Consider the following 24,495-nt stretch of genomic DNA (forward strand, 5'->3'; position numbering starts at 1 on the left):
TTTAGCTGTGTGTGGTCTTCTAAAGGCTCTACTATTGTGTCACCAACACAATGCCACGAATGCAGACGTGTCTAATGATTTACAGAGTACTCTGACGAGGGAGGGGTAAGTTCCTATGGCAACATTGTTGATCAGAGCATGACATCTTGTGTGGGTTCCCTCCTGTCAGTCCAACCCTTCACCTATTGAGGAGTATACTTGGTGGTAGACCAACCAATTCATTGTGAAGTATGCTTCCCATGGCACGTTAGGTTGCAATATTTTTGTCCTTTGTATTTCCTTGCACTAGAAATGCCAAATGACTTTTCTGAAGGTGGGTTGTAGTCATGGAGATACCTGTGAAAAGCCCCATAGATCCAGACTAGATATTGACTACACCTGAAACTAACAGAAGGAGAGCGCTCTTTGTATGCAATTCAAGCCCATATTATTGTTCATGCCTGTTCAAACAGTTCTGCATGAGTTCAGAGGTAGCACAATAGTGGGTTTCATTTTCAGGGATATACCTAGATAGTGAAGTATTTGCAGACTGCAGATGTACTAATGAAATCACTAATTTCTTAGCCCACTAACTCACAAGTCCTTCTCTATGGTGACAAACTTGCTTGATCAAGTCTAACCTTGGACCTCAGATTTCAGTCTTTCATTTGAGCCAATTATACAGCTGTGTCATCCCTCAAGCATGTCATTGAGATGTGTCCCCCGATAGATGATGAATGTATTGTCTATGGTACATGATTGACAGACTGATTTAGCCTAATTGTTAATTGTTGCATGGAGTTTAAAGACAAAATATGGCAGACACACAGTATTTATCTGAAAATGTAAAATGAAGCATTGTATAATCAATTGAGTTATTTTAATAGTATTCTACCCTGTAAAAATAACAATTTTCAGAATACTGCTTCAAAACATTTATTTGTCACAAAATAACACAACTTCTTTTAGACTATACAACAAAAAAAGACATTTGGATGTGAAAGTAGAGTACATAGGTACAGTCAGACCTCATATCGCACTGTGCTTACTGGTACACAAAAGACAGACTGTAACTCAGAGGTGAGGAAATGTTCAGTTTGCCAAAAGCACCAATGTCAACACCTGCAACTTGCTCCCACAGGAAAAACAGAGACAAGGTGGAAGAAAGACACATACAGTCATTTGCAGTTAGAAACTTAATGTGCAAAGTTGTACAAAAATCCATTGAATATTTTTGGTATCCCCGCATCCACCAACATTAGATTATTTCAAAGGATATATCTGTTGTTCAAATCAATTGAATGTTATATAATAATTTACGATATAATATCCTATGAGTAAATACTGAGATTATAACAGGGAAAACTACTTGAATAGAAGAAGAAAAAAAATACCTGAACAACTGAAGTAATTTAGATTTCACGTAAGCTTTGGGAATCATTCCGTATTCATGAAAACATCTTTAAGGCCATTGTGTCATATATTTACATTAACAAATCAGTATGTTTATAATAACTAATAAATAGTGATAAATAAGAGGCAAAACAACATATTTTCCGGTACAACACTAAGTTGAGCTACAGACACTTCTGAGGTTGGTAGCCAGTAGTCAGGGAATCATGCTCATTCTTCATCATTCTAAGGGCTGTGGTATATAGAAAATGGTAATAACATTAAGGCAATGTTTTAGTAACATTATTAAAACACAGATAAATGGTAGATGTTTTACCGCAATCTCCAAACGTGACAACCATGCAAATCTACACCTAATAGGTAACAAAATAACCCCTTATCAGGACTTGACTGAAAACTTCAGCCATTGGAATGCTATGATTATCACTTTGAGACATTGTTACATTGTTGTGACATCTTAGACACTGTGCTAGCAGACAGGGTAGGGAGTAACTGCGGGTCAGAATGCTATCTCTCTGAGACATTCAGTGTAATTCAGCACTGTGTGATCTCACATATGTGTTTTATCATATAGGTCAAGCTATTAGGCAGCTGCAGGGACCGCTGCAAATCTGTCAGATTACAGAGGCCTCATGAGGATGAGGGATGTCCTATTGCTGGCATAGTCTGACAAAACTCCCAATCTCTGTTTGTCAATATGCTTTTAAGCAGCAGCAACAGCACCACCACCACCAAATACCCTGTTCAGGTACATCATGCACTGGGTTTGTACTTGCCTTACAAAAAGCATATATTAAATCACATGCCCATAAAATTGTCAGAGACTCCAGTCCCCAAGTCTTAGACCGTTCTCTCTGCTACTGCACGACAAGCAGTACCAGAGCGGCAAGTTTATGTCCAAAAGTTCCCCTTAACAGCTTCTACCCCCAAGCCATAAGACTGCTGAACAATGAATCAAATGCCCACCTGGACTATTTACTGTGACCCCCCCCCCCCCCCCCTCTATTTCTTGAATTGCATTGTTGGTTAAGGACTTGTAAGTAAGCATTTCATGGTAACGTCTACACCTGTTGTATTCGGCGCATGTGACAAATAACATTTGATTAGATTAGTTTTTATTTGATATGTTTATAACTCTCGTTATCCCTCTTGTGTATGAGGAGAAATGAGAACAAAACAATAGCTAAAACAATCCATGTGCTTTTATATCAGCTGGTTGTATAATCTAACCTCATGCTAGCAGAGCGACGGGGAATGGGTCGCTGTCTAGTTATTGTGCATGGGAAAAAACCCTTCTCAGCAGAGATTAAGTTCATTGACAAAATGTGGGACACATAAGAGAGAGTGAGGTCATGAGATAGGAGTCTGTGGATTAAGTGACAGGTTGAAAGGTCTTCTCACCACCTAGTCACCATTAGAAGAATTGTCACGACCATCTCAAGTGGAGTCGGGTCACTATAATACGAAGCGAGGTACCAAAATATAATATAATATAATATGTGTGTGATATTACTGATTGGCCTAGTCACTGATAGGGGAAAGACATAGATTCATTAAAGAGAGTACCATCTGAGAGATGCCATCATCAGTGAAATGTTTCCCAGTTCGGAGAATACACTAAATAAATCAATATCTAAAAAATCTTTAAAAAAACAGAACAAGTTTAAGAAACTTTAGCAAAGTAGTCGATTTGTGTTTGGCTGAGCAGCCACCAGCGTGAGGGAGCTACAGAGGCGGTCCCAGGGGTTGTAAGTAGAGCCACATGACCCACTGACAGAATTTAGTCTCTCCTCAGGCGAGAATAATGCTTGTGTGTGTGTGTGTGCGTGAGTGCATCCCCACAAGAATAGTAAACAAACAAAAATTTGATCAACTGGGGACATTTTGTTAGTCCACACAAGGTCAAATGCAATTTCTAGGGGGTTTAGGGCTAAGGTTAGAATTAGGTTTAGGAGCCAGGGTTAGTTTTAGGGTTAAGGTTAGGTTTTGGGGTTAGGGTGAAGGTTAGAGTTAGGGTTAGAGAAAATAGGATTTTGAATGGGACTGAATTGTGTCCCCACAAGATTAGTTATACAAGACTGTGTGTGTGTGTGATAATTTCATCAGCCGATGATTGTCAAGCAAATAACTGCCAGTCTCACGGTAACTGACCGTTAGCATCTCCTAGCTTCCACACATCTCCTGGCTTGCACACAAGCCACTGATGCAGACCTTTGGAACAGCTACATTTTTTTAAAGTAAAAATAAAATCCATGTAATATAGCCTACACCTTCACAATGAATCCATTATTTATTTTAGACAGGTCTAAAGAAACATGATATGAAGAAAATGTAATCTATTTCAGAAGTACAGAATAGTATACTCTGAGGTGTCATTATGTTAGGCTCTAATCTGGCTATGCTAAATGCGGTGGGCTACGCTAGTTCATTTAGCAGACAAGATTTGCTTAGAATTCCATGGCATTATTTTATAGTTTAAAGACTACAATTGAACAAAGCTGAATTAAATAGAAAGGATATTTTCTCCAAACACACACATGGCTATTCTGTGTTGAGTGGTTAACAAAGAAATAGGTACTCCTATATGCTTAATTTAGAGTTATTAATGTAACTTTAGTTGTTCTACAAATGTTGGGCTATATGTTTTGATTTTTAATACATTGTAAGGCTGCATGATGAGACTAATGATGATTTGAAAAAAGACGCTTGAAAGGCTTTGTTTTTTTGCGCAGGCTGTACACACTTCATCAGTCCCTCATTCACAATTTGACAAGCACTTGATAATGCCTCGAATTTTCCGGCAGCATCCCCTTTGTGTGGCCATTAAGCACCTTAAAAAAATCCATGTCTTTTGCGTCCAGTGGCTGTTGTGCCCTTGGCCCGGAATGCTGCGCGCTCAGAAGCACCTCTCACTCACATGGCTCTCCATCAGTGATCTGGTCTTTCTCACAGGCTACAAGTGAAGACAGACACATCGGGGACGCAACTGCGCGTGTCCTTATACAATTCCAAGGTGCATATTGAAGATTTTGGGAAAACTATCCATTACTTTTCAACAGCCAAAAAGAAGAGTTGGCCATTATCAAAAGTGACCGTAAATGCATTATGCATGTAATGCTTTTATTATAAAGGTGCATTTTTATGGTGAAAATTATCTTCCTCAAACTTGAAACTCACGCACTGCTTATGTATGCCAGTTAGGCTCTACACCCCTTTTAAAGCAGATTAATGTGCTTAATTTTAAGAAGTTATTTGGCCACTTTAGTTGTGATTCGAACCTTATCAAAACATATGGGCGTATGGGCTAGGCTGCATGACGTGTGCGACTATGATTCGAAAAAGTTAATTACATTTGCATCGATGTCAGAGTGATTAGAGCGACAATAGAGTGCTGAGTTCCAGGCATTTAGCAAGTTTGGTAGGCTACTAATGACTGTCAGCAGCATCAGAGCTTGGAGAAGCCTAATTACCGTGACTAAACGGTCACATGGAATTTGACTGTCTTCATGACTCGTGACCGCCGGTGTGGCAGTAATATGGTCGCCGCAACAGCCCTAATCATGACTCAATGTATGCCATGATCATAAGCACTTTACATCTTCCAAAAACATTAAAGTGTGAGTGCCAAAGGGATGTTAAAGTTGAGAGCAATGCTAACAAAGAAAAAACCCCTGTGCTGGTTTATTGAAATAAATAATATCGTAAACAACGCTGGATAGCTATAAAAAGGTATGTTCCCATATTAACAGATATAAATATGTTTCATAATGAGAGTGAGTCCCATCCAGTGATGTGTATTTACTAATGCAGAGAAACAGAGCCTTGCGGGGTTACACACCTACTGTATGAGGCCAGTCACATGAGGGAGGGGTGAGAAGAGAAGAGAGTGAGGTAATGAAAGCAGTAAAAGTATACAAGCAGGAGCAGATAGACGATAATGGCCCACTTTAATAAGAATGGCTCCCTTCTTACACATCATCTCTTTGCCTGCTGCTCCTCAGCAGACGGGGAGGAAGTGGTGTGGAGGGTGCTGGCGTCACGCTGTCCATTCGGCTGCACAGACTGGACTGTCTCTACCAGGCTGCCACTGGGGAGCACCACGTACCTGGCTGCCATATCCTTGGGCTGCAGCTCCCTCAGGCCCTCCTTACTGTGCCAGATCCCATAGCCAAAATACACCAGCAGACCTGGAGAGGTGCAACATACACTGTTAATTGAATTTGAGTATTCTAAAAAGCACCTGGTATTTGTTATAGCATTGGGTAGCACTTTTGAATATTGTTTGACTACATACGCTTACATAATCACACAGACATGTTGTTATTGTTGTCATACTGTATGTGCAACTCTGTTGAGAATATACAGCTATAGCAGGAATATGGTGGTGCTTAACAGTCACCACAGCCTATAGATGCATCTTGGCCCATCCCATCTGTGTGTTATGGTCACATAACTTTCACCAGGGAAATTATTACTTAGACATGGCTTAGCCAAGCCCCTGTCATGTCCAATATTCCCTGTGAAGCCAGTTAAATCTCTGTAGGCAGACAGGTGTGTTTAAATGGTTTACATGGTCCAGAAGACCTCTGAGCCCATACAGCCACTCATGTTTCCTTGATGATCAACTTTTATGACAGCAAACTCAATAGCCAATTAACACTTTCTCACTGCAGCAGGTGTTGGCTAGAAAACTCACTGTCTCTTCAGGGGTTTACGCTCAAGAAACCTGCAGATGTTTAAATACAAACATGTACCATGTACAAAACCCTGTAGGTATAAAACCCTGTTTCGTATCCTGCTATTTATCATCAATCAGTATTAAGTAACCATACTATTTGTCGATCATTTAGGTTAAAAGGCACAGTATTTCAACCACTGAATGCAACCATTTCAGTTCTGCCTGACAGGATGTTTGGCTTACAAGGCCTGTCTGTGCTACATAGCACATGGTCTTTACACAACACATATTTGTGCCATTAGCAGATGTAATCTTACCTGCAGCCACCCATATGGTAAAGCGGATCCAGGTCATAGGGCTGAGCTTCAGCATTAGGAACACATTCATGAGGATGCTTGCACCGGGAATGAATGGGACCAAGGGTACCTAGAAAAATTACAACAGCAAACAACCATACTGACATGCATAAAAATTTGTCAAATAGCCTTCCTCAATTCGGTAAGTCTTAGTCATTGACAAAAAGGAAGCTGGAGAGCCAAGAAGAACACTAGTCTTTACTAAAAGATGACTAGAGCTTGGTTCACTTAATATAATTCAGCAGAATGAATAGGTTGGTGCCAGGGGGAACATGGGTCCTGCTTGAGCTCACAGAAACATCTGCCTCTCAAATATGAGTCACAGAAACAGATTTTATTTTATATGAGGAGCAGATCAACCACACAGCGGAGAGTGAATGTCTTCTGGGACTCAGTCTAAGAGCTAGCTGATAATGTGGCTCCCTGAGTCCCTGTCTTTTGGGCTATAGGCAGTCTGGGCTCTAGTCAAACTGAGCAGAGTTTATCACACCTGAAGTGTAGCGACAGCTATAATGAGTCTGTGAGAGACTTAAAACTCATAAAGAGTAGTATCAGTTTATCATAGCTACATAAGAACTTAGGGAAATATAAAAGGCTGTTTGCTCAACTCCCCAGGCAGACAACATTATACAGATAACTCTAAGGCGAGAGTTTAGTTCTGCTTCCCTAACTTTATGGGTGGACCCACACTATTCTATACAAGTGAAAGTCAACAAAGTTGTGAATGGCTTTGCATTTAAACTTTGGGCATATGAGCAGACATATAATACAAAAGTGATAATCTGTTTGGCTCACCTGGAAGGTTTTGGTGTTGACATGTGGTTCATGGGCATATATGATGACCAGGCAGAGAAGGAAGGTTGAGCCAAACACCACTATTAGCAGGGCGAAGCTCCACGTAGGCAGCTGAAGCTGGTTACTCCCAAACACAAACACGGCACAGAGGGACACTGAGCTCACCATCACGGCCAGCACAGAAAAGGCCACCACTTCCCCTGGCTCAAAGTCCCCCAGCAACCTGCCCAGGTAGGGCTCCCAGCGGGCCTTCAACGCCCCTGGGGCACTCCGTTTCCTGGTCTTCTGCATCTCCACCAGCTGCAGCTTGTCTGAGAAGGACTCATACTCCTTCAGCTCCCCACTGTCCTGAGCTATGATCTGAGACTCTGAGACTTCGGGCGAGGGCTCAGGGTTAGAGTTGGGGGACATGGTGAAGTTAGCCTTGGAACTGGTCTTCTCCTTCTCAGGCTGGAAGCGCAGCACGATGACACTGGCTGCCACAAAGGTGTAGGCCAGGAGGGTGCCAATGGACAGGAACTGGACCAGGGCCTCCAGGTCAAAGATGAGGGCCATGACGGCCATGAGGAGGCCAAACACCAAGATGGCATTAACAGGGACCTTGGTGACAGGGTTGACCTTGGCGAAGAAGGAGAAGAAGAGGCCATCTTCCGCCATAGCGTAAACAATCCGAGGGAGAGAGAAGAGGTTGCTGAGTAGCACTGTGTTCATGGCTGGAAAAGGGGAGACAGAGTCACATTATTATCAGCGCAAGAGACCTACTGTATGAAGTAAAAATTAATAAAAGTAATACACATTTGCCCTTCAATCATTTATATCATCAACTAACCAAATTAAACTTAATGACATGATACATTGGTGTAGCCTCGTAATTACCAGACTGATTACTGCTGCGCGATCATGATTCCGTGGTAGCAAACCATTCATGTAAGCTTGCAACATCAGGTGTCTTGCGAGGCTAACATTGGTGTGGTTACAGTCTTTCAAGAGACACTTACCACAGATGGACCCTACTGCCACAATGTAGCCAGCCCAGCTGTAGCCTCGGCGGAAGAAGGCGTCAGACAGGGCTGAGTTTGGGTCGAGCGAGTGCCAAGGCACCATGAGAGTGAGGACTGTGGAGACCAGGATATAGGCTGTGGCGGCCATGCCCAGGGAAATGGCTGTGGCCATGGGAATGGCTCGCTGGGGGTTCTTTGCCTCCTCGCTGGAGGCTGCAATCACATCGAAGCCAACAAATGCGTAAAAGCAGGTGGCTGTGCCCGCCATCACCCCATTGACACCGAACGGTGCAAAACCTCCTTCCTTCTGGCTCCAGTTGACTGGGTCGGCTAGCACGAAGCCAAACACCAAGATGAAGAGTATGACAACCAGACTAATGGCTGAGAAGATGTGGTTGAGCCAAGAGGAGACTCGCACTCCGAAGGTTATGAAGATGGTGGCAACAACTAGAATCCCGGCAGCCAGCAGGTCAGGGTAGTGGGCGATATAGGGAACATTCCACTTCATTATGTGGTTCTCTGTGTAGTTCTGGATGGTGTGGTTAAACATGGAGTCCAGGTAACCACTCCACGCCCGCGCCACCGCGGCTCCACCAATCATGTACTCCAACACTACGTTCCAGCCAATGAGAAAGGCCCAGATCTCTCCACAAGAAACATAGGTGAACATGTAGGCCGAGCCCGTTCTGGGAACACGAGCTCCGAACTCTGCATAGCAGAGGGCAGCCATCAGGGAAGCAATGCCTGCTATGAGGAAGGAGAGGACCACGGCAGGTCCGGCGGTGTCCTTGGCAACAGTGCCAGTCAGGACGTAGAGGCCAGAGCCCACCATGCCACCAACACCCAGCAGGGCCAGGTCCACCATGGTCAGGCAACGCTTCATTGACGTCACCATCAAGTCATCATCCAGGGTCTTTAGTCGGTTCAGCCTCTGGCAGAAACGCACTGCAGGGACACAGCCACGCCCGCAGGTCGCCATGGTTACAGGATCACACTCAGCAACTGGACAGGGTCTTATCAGTCAAGATGCTCAAACTGGATCCATTCTTCTCCTGATCGACTAACCTGAGAGACAAAAACACACATGCATACCATCATGCAGGGACAAAGCAGCCATCATTGAATTTGCCCTGAAGCCTGTGACTTCAGAGCAGGTAGACAAAAGCAACTCAAGTCATCCATCGATCACCTATCCATACTGCTGCCTGATGTCATATTGCTGATGATACTGTGCATTCCATGTCTGCCCTCATCAAAAGGTGGAAACAACATGTTCAGAATTGCAGACACATTTTTCGTATTTGCCTTATGTGGGGTAGCTTAATAAATGTCTATTGGGTCTATCTGAGTCATGTAAAACCTATAAATAAAGCTATAAAGTATGCAATTTAAGAAATGTGATTGCTCTGTCTAATACTGATTAATAACTGCCCATACTAAAGAGTTCAAACATCTGCTCTGGGTGTTTGACACGTCTTATATTCACTGGCAGTCCAATAGGCCTAATGATGGTAGACCTGTTGGCTATTATATTCAGCTTCCTGTAATGAGACTGACTAAAAGTAGCCTTACCACATTCATACACAACTATTTGGTTACGGTTTAACGCTGCTGTACCAAAATCAATCATCAATGGACGTTTTATGTGATAAAACACATTTACAAATTGGACCATCGGTAAGCGGCTTTTTTGATGTACAGTTTCCGACAACTGCGCGCGGCGAGCATATGGCGAGTTCTGCCTCAATGCTAGAAATACATTACGTAACGCTTTTATTCCCTAGAAATAAACACCAACACAAAGTGAAGCGACCCATCTGTCCTCCATAATAACCGGGTGATTCGTGTGTAATAGAATGAATGGCTTTATGTGCGTCGTTTTCACAAAATCCACATTAATAATTTAAAAGAAAATGGAAACTCATGCAAATATTATTCATGACAAACGATAAGCTATTTCAGTAAAGCAATGGCTGACTATTCTATGACATTTTACGTTTTATATTGTTTTATTATGGCACAAACAAGGTGGTTCAATATGTAGCCTATGGCAAGAGCCAGGTGAGAAACACAACCATTGCTGCTATTCTGCATATATAGTGTAATATAAAACGCTCTATTATGGTAACAAATGTATTTATTGGTTTACCTTGAATGCTGAATATTGCTTATCAGTAGCCTATCTCGGGCCCGGTTGATATCCCTTGAAGCTCAACGACAGGGAGGGAGGGAGGAAGGGAGGAAGGTGGAGAACCAGAGGATAGTGAGCTGACCGAGCTCTCTTCTTAAAGGCACAGTACTGGTCTATTGTTCATCTGACGACGATGGGATCGGCCATCAGACAAGCGTCGCATTCCCCTTCTCAGACATTGCATGCATCACCAGTGCCTTGCCATCGACTGTATCGCCTAATGACAGATTGCTATAACATAATATGGTTAGCCGAAACGTAAAATACTTATCCACAAATTATAAAATCTGGAATAAGTCAGTAATGCCTGGGAAAAGGAATTCACCCAAAAGGCCTGTGTACAGCCAGTGTTTAAATGGATAGTTCAAGAAAATTCTAAAATTCCACAATGGTTTCCTTACGTTGTTAAAAGTGTATGGACAAGTTATGACAACAATCCATGCTTTTGGTTTAGTTTCCCTGTTACTGTTTTCACATGCTAACGTTTTAACATAGTGGCATAAATCCCATTCAAGTCATGGGACAGATATTAGTATTTTTCGTGCACAATCTCCAAATCATCTGAAAGTATCTATAATTGATTGTGAAGCTCTACAATGTCACTTATAGATGTTTGAACATGATGGTGAAAAATGCTAATATCGGTCCCATGACTTTAGCATGTGGAAACAGTGCCAGGGAAACTCAACCAAAGCACTGCCTTGTATGGCAACTGCTCGGCCTCTGACCGCAAGGCACTATAGAGGGTAGTGCGTATGGCCCAGTACATCACTGGGGCCAAGCTTCCTGCTATCCAGGACCTCTATACCAGGCGGTGTCAGAGGAAGGCCCTAAAAATGGTCAATGACTCCAGCCACCCTAGTCATAGACTGTTCTCTCTGCTACCGCATGGCAAGCAAGTCTAGGTCTAGGAGGCTTCTAAACAGCTTCTACCCCCAAGCCATAAGACTCCTTCTACCCAGACTATTTGCCCCCCCCCCCCATTTACGCTGCTGCTACTCTTTGTTATTATCTATGCATAGTCACTTTAATAACTCTACCTACATGTACATATTACCTTGACTAACCGGTGCTCCCACACATTGACTCTGTAACAGTACCCCCTGTATATAGCATCGCTATTGTTATTTACCTGCTGCTCTTTAATTAGTTGTTACTTTTATTTCTTCTTCTTTTTTAAGGTATTTTTTGTCATACAGTGCCTTCAGAAAGTATTCACACCCTTTTACTTTTTCCACTTTTTCCACGTTGTGTTACAAAGTGGGATTAAAATGTATTTAATAGTCATTTTTTGTCAACGATCTACACAAAATATTCTGTAATGTCAAAATGGAAGAAAAATTCGAACTTATTTTTAATTAATTAAAAATAACACTAATAGATTTTGATTAGATAAGTATTCAACCCCCTGAGTCAATACATGTTAGAATCACCTTTGGCAGCAATTACTTTCTGGGTCTTTCTGAGTCTTGTACAATATTTGCCCTTATTCTTTTTTAAATTCTTCAAGCTCTGTGAAGTTGGTTGTTGATCATTACTAGACAGCCATAGATTTTCAAACTGATTTAAGTCAAAACTGTAACTAGGCCACTCAGGAAATTCAATGTCATCTTGGTCAGTAACTCCACTATATATTTGGCCTTGCATATTAGGACTTTGCCTGTACTTGAATCTATTCCATTTCTTCATCCCAAAAAACTCCCCTAGTCCTTCTGATAACAAACATACCCATAACATGATGCAGCCACCACCATGTTTGAAAATATGAAGATTGGTACTCAGTGATGTGCCGTGTTGGATTTTTCCCAAACACAATGCTTTATATTCAGGACAAAAAGTTGTCAGTTGAACAGTGTTTCCTCCAACACATTGGTGCGGCTGCCTTCTGGGTTAAGCGGGCAGGTGTTAAGAAGTGCGGTTCGGCGGGTCATGTTTTACATGACTCGACCTTCGCCTCTCCCGAGCCCATTTGCAGCGATGAAAAAAGATCATAATTGGATATCATGAAATTGGGGAGAAAAAGGTGGTAAAATACAATTGAAAAAAATATTTAAATCACCATTGGCCTCATGGTGAAATCCCTGAGCGGTTTCCTTTATCTCCTTCAACTGAATTTGGAAGGATGCCTGTATCTTCTAAGTGACTGGGTGTATTGACACACCATCCAAAGGGTAATGAATAACTTCACCATGCTCAAAGAAATATTCAATGTCTGTTGTTTGCGATTGGAAAACCTCCCTGGTCTTTGTTGTTGAATCTGACATTTCAGCTTTTCAATTTATATTAATTTGTAAAAATGTCAAAAAACATTTCACTTTGACATTATGGGGTATTGTGTGTAGATGACATTGCAAGATGACATGGCTTCATACACTGGGTTGTTCTGAACAGAATGAGCCTTTGTCTATTGTGAAGAAAATTGGCCGTGGAACACGCACCTGAATGCACTCATGAATCCATTCCATGCACACCAAAATTATCTCCTTCTTTGAATTGCCTTGTGAAATCCTAATACTAAGATTGGATTTTATAACTTAGCTAGTCATGTAGGCAATAGAACAAGCTTTCAAATGATTCCCACCTGACTCAGATTGCAATTTATAATGGACTGTTTTTAGATTGTGTAAACCACAAGTTATTGTGTGATGGCTGGGATGCAGGGCTGTGTTCCAAACAAAACATATACAAGTGTGCTTGCTCTAGTTCCTCAATTGCACAGGTAAGAGATAAAAAAAGCACCTTATAGTTGAAGATTATTCTTTGAGTCATAAAAGTGCATTGAAATGACTTAGGAACTGTGAACGGAGAGATGTGTTGCCAGTCAGGCACCAGTTAGACCCTCACTCTAACCCTTGTCATTTCCGTGTCTTATGTTGCACCTACCCCACATTTCCCATTAATATTCTTATGTTACTGAATATATTGAGTATTGTAAGATTTCATAATGAACAAATACAGTAAAAAGTACAGAACATGTCAAATGCACATTAAATCAACAGTGCAATGTTTGAATTCAGTTTTGTGTCAGGTGAACTGTGTCCTCACCTTTAGTCTAATAATTTTCTCATAATCTCCAAATTCTTCCATTTTAATTGCCACCATGATTATGCATATGCTTACATATTTCTTCTGTAAGAAACATTTCAATTTAGCTCTATCCATATAGGCCAATTCCCACGAGTTTAAGTAAAGGCTAAAGCTGTCAGAAGTATTCATCTACCATAGTAACTCATAACTGGATGCTACAGTATTAGAATACAAATTATATTCAAGTCCTCTAAGTTTGTATAGTACTAGTCAATTTTAATACCATTTAACCAATGTAGGTTGACCCTATTGTCACTGACTAGACTAATAATGAAACAATCAAAGTCACAATCAAAGTAAATTGACTTTATTTCATGAACACATATTTTACAGTGGCCAAAATCATGGTAAACATGTAATGTTGATAAACATGAATGAAAAATAATAATTTAATGTCATCACAAACATGATAACTTGGATGAATAATATTAATTATTTCCATTATTTATCTGTGAGTGAGCGGCAACATAAATAGAAACATATCTACAGCCTTCAGTGATTCTTCAAATTCCTGCACTCTCATCAGGGCCCCATTGCCACCCAGAACCAGTGATTTCTACATAGAATCACAAAGCAATGCAACTTCTTGGTTTCCATGTGCATTTAAGGGAACACACACAGCTCCTGAGGACATGAACCTGAATGTGAATCCGGAGCCCCGCTCAAGTGCTCACTAACAAGAGGACAGGATGCTCTTTGAAGTGTCTATCCACTCTAGGATATGCTCTTCAGTGTCCAGTGCTTTATTTAACACAATCAGACCCCGTCTGTCGGTGTGTGTGTGTGTGTGTGTGTCTGTCTGTGTCTCATGACAGAACTCCTGACTGGGACTCTTTCTGTTGAAGTTTAAGGATCAGTTCCAGCAGGTTAATCTGCATCGTCAGCTCCTGCAATGACAAGAATGGAACATGAAATCTCCCGAGTCATTACAGACCTACTACTACACTGGACATGCACCTTTTGCTGGGTATGAGCTGCTAGTGACGCGAGCCGATTGCTGTCAATGAAGCCTGCTACACTGGCTGTGTGAGCAGCACAGTCCCACAAACCCAAGAATGCGTTAAGCTGCTCATGCCCAAAATCCTTTTTATGTCTCTGCCTGCATTATGAAGGAAGTTAGAGGTAGCTTTGCGAGCCAACGCTAACTAGCGTTAGCGCAATGACGAAGTCTACAGGTACTAGTAGAAAAACGGTTTCATTGCCGGAATCTCGTAGTATTCCTTTAAAGTGGCTGGCGCTCTGCTTGCACTGACTGCCTCCAGGATATGATTCCAGTGAAGCAGCTAAAAACCCACAATAATTTGTCTACACTTGCAGCATAACAGGTCTGTTACAATGGTGGAACGAGAGAGCCTCTACCACCATCTACTGGAAATGTTTCTGCACTGCAATCTGTGTTTCACCTGACCCCAATGGAAGTGTACTTAGCTTTCAACACTTCAAACAGCAGAACAAATCATTTCTCTAGAATTCAAGGCAATACATTTACCTAAATAAGCAGGATTATGTCTACATTAGAATGGTGACAAATTAAAATCTACCATATTATTTGATAGAATAGACATCTGGTTATAAATTCATGTAGTGGCACAATGACATAAAACCATTATGTTTCATGTATCTGTCATATGCACAAGAATGCACATTTACAAAGTGTTGATTCACCTGGGGATTGGTGGTAATGTAAAACCCTGGGACTCCAGCCATCTCCAAGGTGTTCTGCTGGTCTATCACCTTTTGGTCCATCTCCACCACAATCTTCTCATCCATCATCCTTTGCTCCTCTCTCACTCGAATCTCCAGAGCCTGATAGAGACAATCATAATGTCCTCAGACATGATCAATAGAAATTAACTCTGTGGCTGTGATATAGAAGGATGGATATTTAGATAACATGTGGAAAACTAATCACATCACACAAACACAACAACAACAAAAAAGACTAGTAAAATGGCATGATGCTCTGTCAATTCCATACCTCTGTTTCTCCTTGTTGATTGGTTTTCATAACTGCAAGGTTGTGGGACTTGCAAACCTGTAGGGCTTCTTTATGCTTACGAACCAAATCCTGCTTGAGTGCTGGGCATGAGGAAGAGAATATTGAGACATTGTAATGTCAAAGGACCTCAGATCCTTGGTATAATGGGCACACCAACATACACTCAATTTTTTTATAAGACAGAACATGTGAAACCTAAAGAGAGAGACACACCTCGATGCTCACAGTGCAGCTTTTGTCTCTGGTTGTACAGATTCCTCTCAGTCAGGTGCTGGATGTCCAGGAGTCCCTGTACTATATCATACACTGTTCCATCTATGAGTGCCTGAGCCAGGTCACTCAGTGTGGTGTAGGACAGGCGCTGCTGAAAGGAACTGGACATGGGGGAGAAATAGTTAAACAGATTTGTTTCTGGAGGTCAAGTCTAGTTTCTGTAACGCCTGGGGTGTATTCACTAGGAACCAAACAGACCAAAACAGGGATGGGACTACCTGAAATTCTGACATGCCTCTGACATCCAACAACTGTAGATATCTTATATGCACTCATGGTTCCTAGTTATGTGGAGAATCTCAATTGTTTTAACTTGATACCTCGCATCCTCACCTTCTCATATAATCAATTGGAAGGGACCATTCGATGGGCTTTTAGATGGACGCGAAGAAAGAAGATTCGAGGAATAAGGTGAATGCAATTGAGAGTCTCCCATAGCGCTAGGTTGGGCCGGTTACCTGGGCAAATCTTTGACAAGGGTTTGTAGTTCTGAAAGTAAGTAGTAATGTCTCTCTTGTTGTTTTGTAGAATCATTCTGCTCTTCGTAAACCACAGGATAACTCTCCATTTTCTAAAGTGAAGTCAAAGAACCATATCAATCACCAAAATCCATAATATTTACACCAGAAGGTCGATGTTGTTTTTAGCTATCCCCGAGCTAGCTTTCGGATAAACCAAGTGAGCCCAAAGAAATTCCGAGTCATGAATAAGTAAGTCAGCAATCCATCATGCTAGCTAGTTAGCTTCAATCTGAGCCAAAGCATATGTTATTATCAAACCCTTTACCGTAAAAGCGTAGACGAACCACATACTTACCAAGTTACCTAGCTACAGTTATTTCCTTTAGAATTTCATCAAAAGGTAGTATACACAATGTATCGTGCATTTCTGCTATAGCCTAGCAAACAGTCAGGCAAGTGGCTGATGTTCTGTGGAAGGACCCTAACAAAAGGTTTGTTGTCTATAAGATGCCTGCTTGTAATTCATATTTTCATATGATTTTTATTTAATGTCATTTTTGTTATCAATCTTAGTATGTATTATATTAGGGAAGATAAGTTCAATTTAAATATTTAACTATTATTTTACACAAACAAGAGCGAGTTAGGGGGCGCGAGAACTATATTCGTCCGCTAGATGGCGTGCGCCGCACACTGTCTGTCAATCGAGTAAGGTGAAGATGCAACAAAGCGAGCAGCTGAGCATCGCTGATGACTTGAGGATGCTTGTGTTTGCAACTGTAGTTGACCGTGTCATGTGTGTCATTACGGCAGGTAGTGCAGGTTGAGACGCCAATGAAGCCTAAAGATGTATAGTTTAAAAAAAAAGTAGCTACTATGATCTACATTTTTTTTATTAAAATAGGTGGCTACAAATCGTATCTGGAAATTCGAAAATACGCATAGGATGATTATTTTCTTCAAAGGACCGAAATGAGGAAAGTAAATGTCAGTCAGAAAATATAGATTTATTTATTGGCACCATACTTTAGATATATAAAACATTTGGTTGTTTCCACCCAAACATTTAACAACATTGTTGTTTGTTTGCCTACACTGACCTTACGCTTATACGTTTGCAACGTGACTGTTAATTCTATATCTAAACCTGTACAATGCAAACGATACATCATTGATTAACATGTGCTCGACGCGCCGTCACGCGCAAAAGGTGCCAGAAATGAAGAGAACACACTTGCTGATGAGGGGAGCACCGTAGTAAGGGTCGCGGATGGGCAGATGAAAACAAGTGGCAAAACCACTCTCTGTCAGAAATGGCCAAAAACACATCCCTATATTTCCGTATTGTAGAGGGCAGGAGCCTACCAGCCAAAGACGTGTGAGTATTTCGTAATTGTCATCATGCAACAGGCAGCAATTACTCCTATTTGCTTATTTATAGGTTTCTCGTTGTGTGAAGTACACTTATAGGACGTACACTTGTTTGAAGTCAAGAATACCTTTGTTTTACAGATGTTTTACAGTGTTCTCTAAGAAATGTTTATCAATAAGTTCTTAAGCAAATAATAAGTGAAGAGATATGTGTAGGTTTCCTCTCCCACTGGGAACAAGCTGGTTGAATCAACGTTGTTTCCATGTAATGTCATACTTGAACCAACGTGGAACAGATGTTGAATTGACCTCTGTGCACAGTGAGTTGCTACCTTAATTCCATCTTAAATATATATAACATTTTTTTTTTTATCTCTCAAGCTCTGGGACCAGTGACCCATATTGCATTGTAAAAGTGGACAATGAAGTTGTGGCCAGGTGAGTCCATCAAGTCCTATGCGTTCTTGTTTTGTTTGCTACTTAATTTGACTATTTTCTGATCATAAATGCTATTGATAAGTGGGCTATATGGTTACTTTAGAATTTCATGTGACAGCAAGTGGCATGCTGCTGCCAAGAACATGAAAACTGATGTACTTAAGGGGACAACTGTAAATGCAAAAATATTTATCAGTTCAAAGGAAACTATTGTATCCATCATGTTGTCCTTAATCTAGACTATATAAAACCTCTGATTACCCTTGCACACACGTTGAATTCAAAACTGGATGAGAACAGAATGTATGATGACGGAGTGGGTTGGGATGTGGTACAGTAGGATAGGTGTGTGATTACTGATCAGGACTGTGGTGTTCTTAGCTTGAGCCCCCCAAGCCCATGAGAACCTGATCCAGGGCTTGCCTTTAGGACATCAGCAGGTAACCATGGTTCTGGCAGTGCATTGCCCTGTTTTTGGCAGTGTGTGTCTCCACACAAGCAATGGTGTAGGTTTGTGTTTGATATTCGGGGGTCGGGGTCAGTGGTTTCCGGTGTCAGTTCACCCCTCTAGGGTGTCCGAGATCCCCCTGGTGTTAAAAAGCTTTGAAATTGTTATTTCTGGTGAATTTTGAAGGGAAAATACATAAAAATATGTCCTGATTATTTAACAACAAACTCAGAAAGTCACCGCCACAACCCTTCTTTAACTACATTTAAAAAGTCAAAACCCATTATTCTATTTGTGTACTCTTAACCACATGGTCTTCAATAACACATTTCTTATACCCAATTAACATCAAAGGAGTCGAGGCAATCTGAGTCGAGAAACGTCTTACTTGGTTACACAACTCACAATCTCACCTGATGACTTGTTCGTCCTCTCCTTGCCTCAACATGGGTGGTGCTCTCTCACTCACCTTCTGTATTGCCCGACTTTGAACCTTCCCATAATCGTATGACCAAATACCATTATCATATGACAACAATGGCTGGACTTCACAGTGATGGGGTTAGCTTATTAACATGAATTAGATTCTGCTTTTATTAGCAAAGTTATTTATTTATTGTCTGGCAATATGTATAGCTAGTTAGCTGACTACTTAGTACCAGTCTGTTGAATTGTACAGTGTAGTTAGCTAGCTAGCTATACCTATTGCCAGACAGTAAATAAATAATATAGCGAATAAAAGCAGAATCTAATTAATGTTAATAAGCTAAGATTTACTTACAGTCCTCTGCACTCCCCCAAAAATCTTATGTCCTGCACTTTTCTCCTCTTTGGCATTGGCACCTCCATTAAAGTGGAACTGACAGCGTTTTAGCAACATGAAATCTTGTTAAAATCTGTTCATATAAACCCCTAGGAAGAATGACACCATTTTTTACATGTTCTGACAAGCGAGCACTTAGATATGGTCATTTTCACATTTTCATAAATTCATAGAATGTTTGGTAATGACATATGCTAAGGCATTTGTGAAAAATCTATAGCAATATAGAGTGGGAAAACGGAAGAGCAATTGGACAATTAATAGACACGGCAGTGAATAAAACTGAATAAAAACATGTTTTGTCCTGGACTGGACTCTATGCAGACAGGTGCGCAATTTCCAATCAGAGCTACAGTAGGCTTATATGCAAATAAGCCATTTTTCACACGGGCCTGCCGTCATTTACTTTGAACTGGACTGTGTGTTTACAGGCAGTAGCAACAGCGAGACTTTAGATCATTAGAACACATTCGCCAAAAGCCACAAAATACACCTGAATGGATTTCTGTAAATACCACGGGAGTCCTCTTACATTTAGGAACTTCACGGTACTATTGATCAAGCAACCATGAACAGGTAGGCTCTCTCCCTCAGTTGCCTATGCACATCAAGAACAACAAGATCAACAACTAATGCTAACCAGAGTGAGATGAGCTAAAATCTAACGAGGGAACCCAGACCCTCTCAAACTTTTTCAGCTAGTTGGCCGTCAAAATTGCACAGATGAACGATGGGGAATAGTAGCCAGCTCTTCCTTCTGCAGTTTGCCTACCAATGCATGCTTGTCCCAATCCACTTTTTGACAACTGAATGGGATCTTGCTTGCCTGCCTGCCAAATACATTTGATTGACAACTGAGAGATATGCTAATTGTGGATAAGTCAATTCACATTTATTGCTAGCTAACCAAATGATACATGCATCTCTAGTTGTAGCCACTGAAAAATGATACGAGGGGAAAAAGTCGGTCACAACCCACTCCTCCAATGACATCCTCCCAGCAGCTAGCTAGCTAACGTTAGGCTCCGTGTTTTTAGCTTGCTAAATAAATAGCTAGCTACATAAATAGATACGCTAGCCCAGGGTGTCAAACTCGATCAGTGCACGGGTCGTATTGAAAAAAAAAAAAACGAATTCGCGGGCCAGACATAGCCTATTTGTTTTTATAAAAAAACTTGCAACTGCGACCCAAACTGGCCATTGCTATATTTTTGAAAAAAATATGGTTCTTTATAATGTCCACTTACGTACATAGGATACTGTATATAGCATTTTAACATGTTAAAACAAAATAAGAGATACATAATATTTATCCAGTCTTTGATGCTATGCTTGCATATGTGCATAATATGCTGCGACCCTAATATAAAAATATTTAATAATTCCAAATAACAAAAACGTAGCTATAGGTTGTTGTAACATTTGAAAAACATGTAAAAAAAAAAATGTTTTGCACTGCATGGATCACCGGTGCGGTTGAATGCAGCATTGTTGTATGGTACACTCAAAATGTCTTGTAGTTGTGTAGCCAGTCTAGGCTACTTCTCAAATGTTGCTGTAATATACCTACATGTTTCTCCTTTGTATTGTGTTTTGTTGCAGGTTGTGTTTTTTGGTATTCATTGTCAAGCTTTAAAAACTAAAGCCAGACTGCAACATTTTAGTAGTCTATTTAGGACTGTGACATGTGTCTGTACACTTTCCCTCCGCTGCATACAAACAAAAGCAGCACAATATAAATTGAATTCACTGATGTGAGCGCATGAGGCTATAATTTCATAAAGTAAATGACTCAACTGTTGACTCGTTTGTGTATCCTATTTGGAACTCAGGCCTTGTTTGACACTTTCTAAATGTAATCCGTTACTTTCTAAATGTAATCCGTTACAGCTACTAGATACCTGTGCAAAATTGTAATCAGTAACGTAACTTTTGGATTACCCAAACTCAGTAACGTAATCTGATTACATCCAGTTACTTTAAGATAACCTTTCCCGTAATAGGCATTAGAAGAAGACACAAATGTATGTTACCAATTGAACGACATCTATTGCAGGATAAGTCAATGTTAAAGTTTACATACCTGGCCATATATGGATGTTAAATATTACTTTATGGGTTGGTTATGTAGACTTCTTCTAACCCATCACTTTCTACTACATATAATAATACGATTAAATTATATCTTTACATTAAAAACCAAAGTTTCTCAGAATTCCAGTCATTCCAAAAAATGTTATACCCCTTGATATTCAAGAATAGGACTCGGAAATTTGGAAGTATAGATTAGCCAAATTGTTTTACCTGAGCATAACCCCAAAACTCAGGACTTGTTAGCCAGCCCTGCTCTGTTGTTTATGATTTTGTTGTCATGGAGGACTGGTTGGGTTGATTCAAGTTAAAAAATAAATGCTGCTCTCATGGAATGGCATGCTTTGAGCACTACTGAAGTGCTATTTACTTGTGAAAAATTAATGTCATATGCTGCATTTGCTATAGGCCTATTGTTTACCTTTTTGTTGGTGACATTTTAATATCTTGATAATATGCAGCTGTTTCAAGGGCAAATTCAAATTCAATGACAAAATGGCAGCGACGCCTCTGTTTTTGTAAAAAGCTGAGGGATGGGCCTGGAGAAATGTAACCACTCTCATATTAATATACATAGCTATGGATGCAAGGACTGACCATTCACGATATGAACATTATTGTTTTAACCATGTTTTGAGGCTATACAGTGTTTGTTTACATTTACGATGTTTACAGACATTGGAGAAAAACGAGCTTATATTTTGGGTTCTAATGGAGTGTGACAGTTGAACTAAGCTCATAAGGCATTTATAAGTTATATTCTTCAAGAATGCAGTACTATACAGTGTTGTGTCTTTGGGCATCATTAACTAGTAGACATGTTTATCAAATAACTCTCTGTAATTATTATTACGCGATTAACTGATTAATCGTGTAACTGTAATTAACTAGGAGGTCGGGGCACCAAGGAAAATATTCAGATTACACAGTTATAATTTTCCTAATATAACTGTCAGATATTATAACATTATATATTATATTATAAGATCTGATCTATTATCTTCTTGTTTTAATTATGTGTTATTACATCGCGTCCAGTCTCATTCCAAACGTCGTAAATTGTTGTTATCTGCACGAACCCAGTCTTCACTAAGTCATCCATACATCAATTGTCTTAAAATCATTTATTTACTAAACTAAGTAATTCACAGAAAGCATACAAAACAGTAGGTATCGTTACAAAGCAATGATAAAGGAATGTGCCCTAGTGGGCTAAACCGGCATGGCGGCTTGTTAAACAAAGGGTGATAAGGGTCAGCTGAGACGGCACAACAGAGTTGATAAATATTAACAATTGATATGCTAAACCTTTGCACATGAACGCTCACTCATTCGGGAACAATTGCAATCAATATATATATTTACGCTCAGTGTGTCGTCGTGATCTTTGTTGGTTAGAATGGATCTTTCAAAGCGACATTCATTAATGTCGTTATAGAATGGATGTTTCGTCGGTCTACGCGTTCAATGATACCGAATTTCTAGCTGCAGACTAGTAATTAATATCAAAGACTTGTTATTATTCTGTCGGTATCGATAGTCTAAAAGTTTAACCACGTGGTATGGTTAAAGTTCAGTAGAGGAATGCATGGTCAAACCTATTGGCCAACTCGTAATGGAGTGGAGGCCTGGTCTGAAGAAAGAAATTCTGGGTGGGGCTTATATACTGAACGTAGAAAAGGCTGTCACATGACGCCTTGTCCTGTCTGTGTCCCTGGGGGCGTGCCGATGACTTAGTTAAGCTTTGAACAGACATACAATTCTCTCACATTAACATAAGTACATAGCATCTCAACATATTCCAAATAGCTTTATCCTTGTTCATACATTTTATACAACCATTAGATGTAAGTCTCATCGCTGAGGCTAGTATATAAACCTTAGTATGGTAATATGGCCATATTGTCTCTAATGAGTTTCACAAAATTGTACTAAACGGACCAGTTCGTAGCTGGATTCTTCACCGATCTTTTATACCTTCTCCAGAACCTAAATGTCGTTCGGTTCTCCAATCCTGTGAGGTGGAAGAATCCTTTGTTCTCTATACGAAACCCACTCTGTCTCAAAACTGTGGCCTGTGAGGCAGGACATTCCCTTTGAAATTTACGACCGCGTTCACACAGCCTTGTGTCAGAAGTATAGAGGTCGGGGGATGGTGCATAGAAAACCCAGAGGGCAACGTCATGACAACAGTACTAGTCAAAAGTTTGGACACACCTACTCATTCAAGTGTTTTTCTTTATTTTTACTCTTTTCTATAATGTAGCATAATAGTGAAGTCAAGCTATGAAATAACACATATGGAATCATGTAGTAACCAAAAAAGTGTTAAACAAATTAAAATATATTTTGTTTCTTAGATGCTTCAAAGTAGCCACCCTTTGCCTTGATGACATCTTTGTACACTCTTGGCATTCTCTCAACCAGCTTCATGAGGAATGCTTTTACAACAGTCTTGAAGGAGTTCCCACATATGCTGAGCACTTGTTGGCTGCTTTTCCTTCACTCTGCGGTCCAACTCATCCCAAACCAACTCAATTGGGTTGAGGTCGGGTGATTGTGGATGCAGCACAATCACTCTCCTTGGTCAAATAACCCTTACACAGCCTGGAGGTGTGTTTTTGGTCATTGTCCTGTTGAAAAACAAATGAGAGTCCCACTAAGCTAAAAACCAGATGGGATGACGTATCGCTGCAGAATGTTGTGGTAGCCATGCTGGTTAAAAAACGTAAGAATCGGCGTCCCGTCAACGGGACAGTTGTAAATCATGTAGCGCCTTTTGTCATCATCGCAGATTTTAGAGAAACAACAAATGTCGATACATATTTATTTTATTTATTTTTATTGCACCTTTATTTAACCAGGTAGGCAAGTTGAGAACAAGTTCTCATTTACAATTGCGACCTGGCCAAGATAAAGCAAAGCAGATTGACACATACAGCAACACAGAGTTACACATGGAGTAAAAACATACAGCCAATAATACAGTAGAAAAATAAGTCTATATACAATGTGAGCAAATGAGGTAAGATAAGGGAGATAAAGGCGAAAAAAGGCCATGGTGGCAAAGTACATACAATATAGCAAGTGA

General features: G+C 40.5%; 3 protein-coding genes across 3 annotated transcripts in view; 1 reads left to right on the top strand and 2 right to left on the bottom strand.

Moving 5' to 3' along the window:
* Window positions 1-899: 899 nt before the first annotated feature.
* On the bottom strand, window positions 900-10,478 carry LOC106579925 (cationic amino acid transporter 4). Its single transcript, XM_014160329.3, has 5 exons — window positions 10,372-10,478; window positions 8,220-9,287; window positions 7,222-7,934; window positions 6,388-6,496; window positions 900-5,579 (listed from the first exon to the last, which is right to left on the bottom strand). The coding sequence occupies exons 2-5, from the start codon at window positions 9,199-9,201 to the stop codon at window positions 5,368-5,370; spliced, it is 2,016 nt and encodes a 671-aa protein (XP_014015804.1). The 5' UTR covers window positions 9,202-9,287; window positions 10,372-10,478; the 3' UTR covers window positions 900-5,367.
* A 3,314-nt stretch (window positions 10,479-13,792) lies between these two features.
* Window positions 13,793-16,672, bottom strand: dgcr6 (DiGeorge syndrome critical region gene 6). Its single transcript, NM_001146607.2, is given in 6 exon segments — window positions 13,793-14,387; window positions 15,166-15,306; window positions 15,479-15,579; window positions 15,713-15,873; window positions 16,231-16,343; window positions 16,589-16,672. Coding segments are annotated over 5 exon segments (594 nt in total). The 5' UTR covers window positions 16,341-16,343; window positions 16,589-16,672; the 3' UTR covers window positions 13,793-14,306.
* Window positions 16,673-17,039: 367 nt separating this feature from the next.
* LOC106579924 (rasGAP-activating-like protein 1) overlaps window positions 17,040-24,495 on the top strand; it is a 61,508-nt gene continuing 54,052 nt past the window's right edge. The window contains exons 1-2 of the mRNA XM_014160328.3: window positions 17,040-17,611; window positions 17,986-18,042. Coding sequence (XP_014015803.3) covers window positions 17,547-17,611; window positions 17,986-18,042 — 122 coding nt within the window. The 5' untranslated portion in view covers window positions 17,040-17,546. The remainder of the gene's footprint in view (window positions 17,612-17,985; window positions 18,043-24,495) is intronic.

Source organism: Salmo salar, chromosome 20, assembly GCF_965601325.2.
Source record: "Salmo salar chromosome 20, fSalSal1, whole genome shotgun sequence".
Classification (NCBI taxonomy): Eukaryota; Metazoa; Chordata; class Actinopteri; order Salmoniformes; family Salmonidae; genus Salmo; species Salmo salar.

What these genes read in the sequence shown, in the direction of transcription:
- LOC106579925 (XM_014160329.3), bottom strand. Translation starts at nt 9,201, where the DNA reads ATGGCGACCTGCGGGCGTGGCTGTGTCCCTGCAGTGCGTTTCTGCCAG. An exon ending in TCAACACCAAAACCTTCCAG is followed by an intron (nt 6,497 to 7,221) that starts GTGAGCCAAACA and finishes TAATTTTTCTAG; the next exon opens with GTACCCTTGGTCCCATTCAT. An exon ending in TACCATATGGGTGGCTGCAG is followed by an intron (nt 5,580 to 6,387) that starts GTAAGATTACAT and finishes GCACCTCTCCAG; the next exon opens with GTCTGCTGGTGTATTTTGGC.